General features: G+C 32.0%; 1 protein-coding gene across 1 annotated transcript; it reads right to left on the bottom strand.

Moving 5' to 3' along the window:
* Nucleotides 1-805: 805 nt before the first annotated feature.
* On the bottom strand, nt 806-3,385 carry LOC126890197 (uncharacterized). The gene has a single exon (XM_050659050.1). It carries the CDS (start codon nt 3,383-3,385, stop codon nt 806-808), a length of 2,580 nt encoding a protein of 859 aa, XP_050515007.1.
* Nucleotides 3,386-4,189: the final 804 nt, after the last annotated feature.

Below are 4,189 nucleotides of genomic sequence, written 5' to 3'. Positions count from 1 at the left end.
CTACTTGTTAGAAGCCTCCTTTCCACTAGATAATTACATAATTAAAGTTGGTCTATCACCAGCTAGACAGTTTACGACATCCGTAATTTTATGTCAACATGCCATAAAAGAAGAATTATTCGACGGTCGAAGAATTAGTATAGATAAATTTGAGTGGAGTGACATAATTAACCTGTTTTCACAAAAGGTGAATGATTTTTTCTATGCAGACGAGTTTGATCCTGTCGAGTTTCAGTGTGGTGACTACTGCAAGATACGACACCTGGTGCTGGATTCAATCAAGTTCCTTGTTATTGAAAAACATGGTGTGGAATACTATTTAGATGAAAATGATGTTACGCAAATTCTACAAGTACACCGCAGTATAGTGACTCATCGCATATTGTTGTTGGAAAATTTAAACTTTCATGCATATTATACAAATGTTGTATATTTTTTGCAACAGAATTTTTGTACAGATACTAGTTTATATGGCCCGTTTGAAGCTATGACTGCGTTTTGTGAAATTTCTCCAGCAGATACTTTGTTAAGCCATGCTATGAGAGAATATGTATATTATTATAAAATTAAAGTTGTAAATGACTTAAATAACTTTATTTGTTAATAAATATTATTTATGTAACACTTGTGTTTTATTTTCATAATATATTTACAAAAGGGTAAAGAAAAAATAAAATTGTACAATGGTCATTTTATTAAAAATTACCAAGGAAAAGTGATTGTGTCTTTTCAACAGCCATACATATTTTTAATATCCAAGTAAATGCCCTCAGCGTCTTAAAGCGATTATATTTTTGCTAGAAAATTATGGTATGTCGCAATGCCCCCATGGAAGTGTTTTAAAGGATTCTGGTATTAAATATCGTTTATCATCATAAGGACTTAGGGCCGTTTTTGTTTGCTCTATGCTGAATACTGAATGTTGATATGACCGAATACACCTTTGGTTTGTGCTTTTAATCTTGTATTCTTTTAAACAATTTTCAAAATCTTCAAATGTGATTATATTTTTGACTACATTATATTTTACACCTTTTGCTTTTTTGGTTATACCTAAATTTTGAATGCCACAATCAATTTGTTCCTTATTTAGTTTCAGTTTTAAACGTTCTCTCTCTTTTTCTCTCTCTTCCTCAGTTGTTTGTAATTTAAATGTGTACATTTTTGATCTTAGACCAATAAAATGCGTAATAATTTTTCCATTAGCTTCATCCTTCATTAGACCAGGGATTTTTTTATTTAACCGTTCTATCATGTACGGGTTATGTTCCGAATAGTCAGATGTATCGAATTTAGAGTTGTGTGCCTTTAAAACCTCCTTATATGCATCTAAACACTGTAATTCATATATAAAGCTATCTGTATCCATATACAATAACACACAATTTTCTTCTCCCATCGTTGGAAGCATGAAGGAGTAATGAAAATCATACATACATAATTTTGATATGTCTAGGATTGCTGCACCTATATACAGAGGTTTATTAAAGCACACTACTGATTTGGTTAGTTCGATGGCCACCAAGTTTTCGCTAAAGATAGTACGACTGTGAAACCGAATACTTGCAATCAAGTTTTTGGCTCCGTACCTTCCATTCCAATTTTTACATATTTTTACAGTTCTATGCCTCCTTATATTCTCCATGGTCTTACCAAACACAGCATTGTTCATCATTTTATAGAGATTTTTCTCAAAACTGCTTTTAGATGCAGCCCGTAAGTTAGTATTTAATTCAATATAGGGCCGCAGCCATGCAGATTGATTAAATTTCAAAACTTTATGTATTTTTGTTAAAATTAATCCGTTGGATAAAGCCTGCTTTAAATTTCTATAATGAATAATATATTTTGACTTATTAAAAAGAGTTGGCAATAATTTTGGTAGTTTTGAACCGGGAGGAATGCGGTGTTCGGCAGCAAATGGAAAATCTTTATGTTTGTTATGTAATTCAAGTGGATACTCTAAGTCAACTTGAAAGAAATAGCCCTCCTTCGCAGCATTCGGAATTGACATAATATCAATATGACCCTTGGGAAGTTTAGTGGATTTAGATGCAACACCAAATTTGGTTACATCTTCAATCCACTTAAATCCTCCAAAAGGTAAATATTCACTCATAGCCCAACCATAGAGGTTATTTACATCTAAATACATGATGTATTTAGAGGGCTGTGTGGGGTCATATGTCGACATGTACTTATTGTTAGCTTCCGAAAATCGGTTACTACATACAGATATTCCGCCTCTTATGCCTTTTTCAATAAACAAAATCATATCCACATCTTTTAATAACTCTAATCTACATTTTGTATACCTTAGCATACAGTCCCATGTATAACCTGGTATGGTATAATACCACGCAGGATCTAAATGGTACGTATCCCTACATTTTTGTCTAAATTGTTCAAATACATCAGCCAGAAGCAAAATATCTGTTTTTAAGTACAAATCGCTATACTCTCCCAAATTTTTACATTCAAATGTAGACCAAACTTTCTGCGCATGGGCATACTTCTGTTCGCTAATATGTTCATCACATAATTTATTATAAAAATGACTAATTGTAGGTAAAGAAGTTTCCTCTAATTTTTCCAAACTATCGACATAATCATAGCAAAATACTCCTTTGCAAGTTAATAAATTAAATGCATCATCATCTAAACTACAAAATTCTTGTTTTAAAATCTTCTTCTCTGAAGTATCTAAAAGTGATGCTAATTCATCGAGTGAAGCTCCCATAAATCTCATAGTATCGATAAATCTTAATCTAATTTTATGCTCATCTGAATGTAGAGTAAAAGAAATATATTTTTCTTTATTAATAGGAAGTAAGCTCAGGCGCCCATGTTTGCATAAATCGATAATCATGAAATGTGAGTCATATCCACTAAAATTATGGAAGGCTACTGGCACAATAAACACCTTTCTGAAGTTTAAATTGCATGCTTGGTGTGCAAATCCTCTTACCTCTCCGGTAAAATGATCATGATCTACCACAATTATATCTGTAGCTAAAAAGCGTTTCTCACAAATATGACAGGCAGTTGCCTTACTTGTACTAGGCTTTTTAACCATAGGTACAATTGATTTTATTTTAGAATTAACAAATTTGGATATTTCAGCCATTTCTTTTGCAAACCACTCCATGCAATTTTCACCTCTGTAGCTTCGAAAATATGATAAGCTGTCATCGTAAGCACATTTAAAGTAATAGCCTGCACTATAAGGTACATGCTTTTGGTATTTTGCTGTTTTGCTCAGTTTTACATTAGAATCTGTAAAATTATGTAACTGACATTCAAAATCAGCATATATGATAAAGGGAGTGGTTTGTTTGTATGTGAAATTTCTAAAAGCAACATGATCGTATTTGGGAACAGTCATTTTACATTTGTTTATGTCTCTGCAGAACTCTTCGTGCTCCGCAAGTTTATTCACGCTGGAAAAATAATTCATGCAGCGATCACAAATATATTTTTTATTTGAGTTCTTACTTAACTGAGAACTTACCAACCTAGACATATCTTTAATCCAGCAATAATGATATTTTATTTCAATATTTTCATCGTCACTAGGAGGAGCATCGTAATCATTTAACTTTGGAAAATATTTATTCTGAATTAGAAGCAAATTTACATGTCTATCAAGCTTGTTTTGTGTAAGTCTAGCCGGTACTACTTCGTAAAATTGTTTTTCCTTAACTTGATTTAATTCCAAAGCATAAACATTCACTGATATACTATTTATTTTTTCAAATTTTGTGATATGACTTAAAGACATTGGAGCTTCCAAGTCCTCCGTTTTCAAAACAGTACTGTAATATGGATATGATGATGTAAGTTCTTTATGTATTTTAGCTGGATAAAGAGAGCTAATAGTCGCCCAATAAAAGCAATTTTGATCGTAATTTTTGATATTTATACATGCTTGACGCTTTTGAATTTGTTCGGGGAGTTTAATGTACGATGAACCGTTCCCAATTTCGACTTTATTGATGTTAACTTCTAATGAGATTACTTTAGAGAGAGCGGCACCTGAATCTTTTTCTGCAAATTCAGATATTTTTTTGAAAATTTTATCTTTAACATTTTCGCTAAACCAAATGTGTAAATCGGTTGAATAACTATCTATAATGACATTTTTAGTGTTAAAATGCATCAAATCTAAACTCTCACTGTCACCTGTCTT

Source organism: Diabrotica virgifera, chromosome 8, assembly GCF_917563875.1.
Source record: "Diabrotica virgifera virgifera chromosome 8, PGI_DIABVI_V3a".
NCBI lineage: Eukaryota > Metazoa > Arthropoda > Insecta > Coleoptera > Chrysomelidae > Diabrotica > Diabrotica virgifera.
Note: the sequence above shows the minus strand (reverse complement) of the source record. Positions and strands in the feature narration are given on the sequence as shown.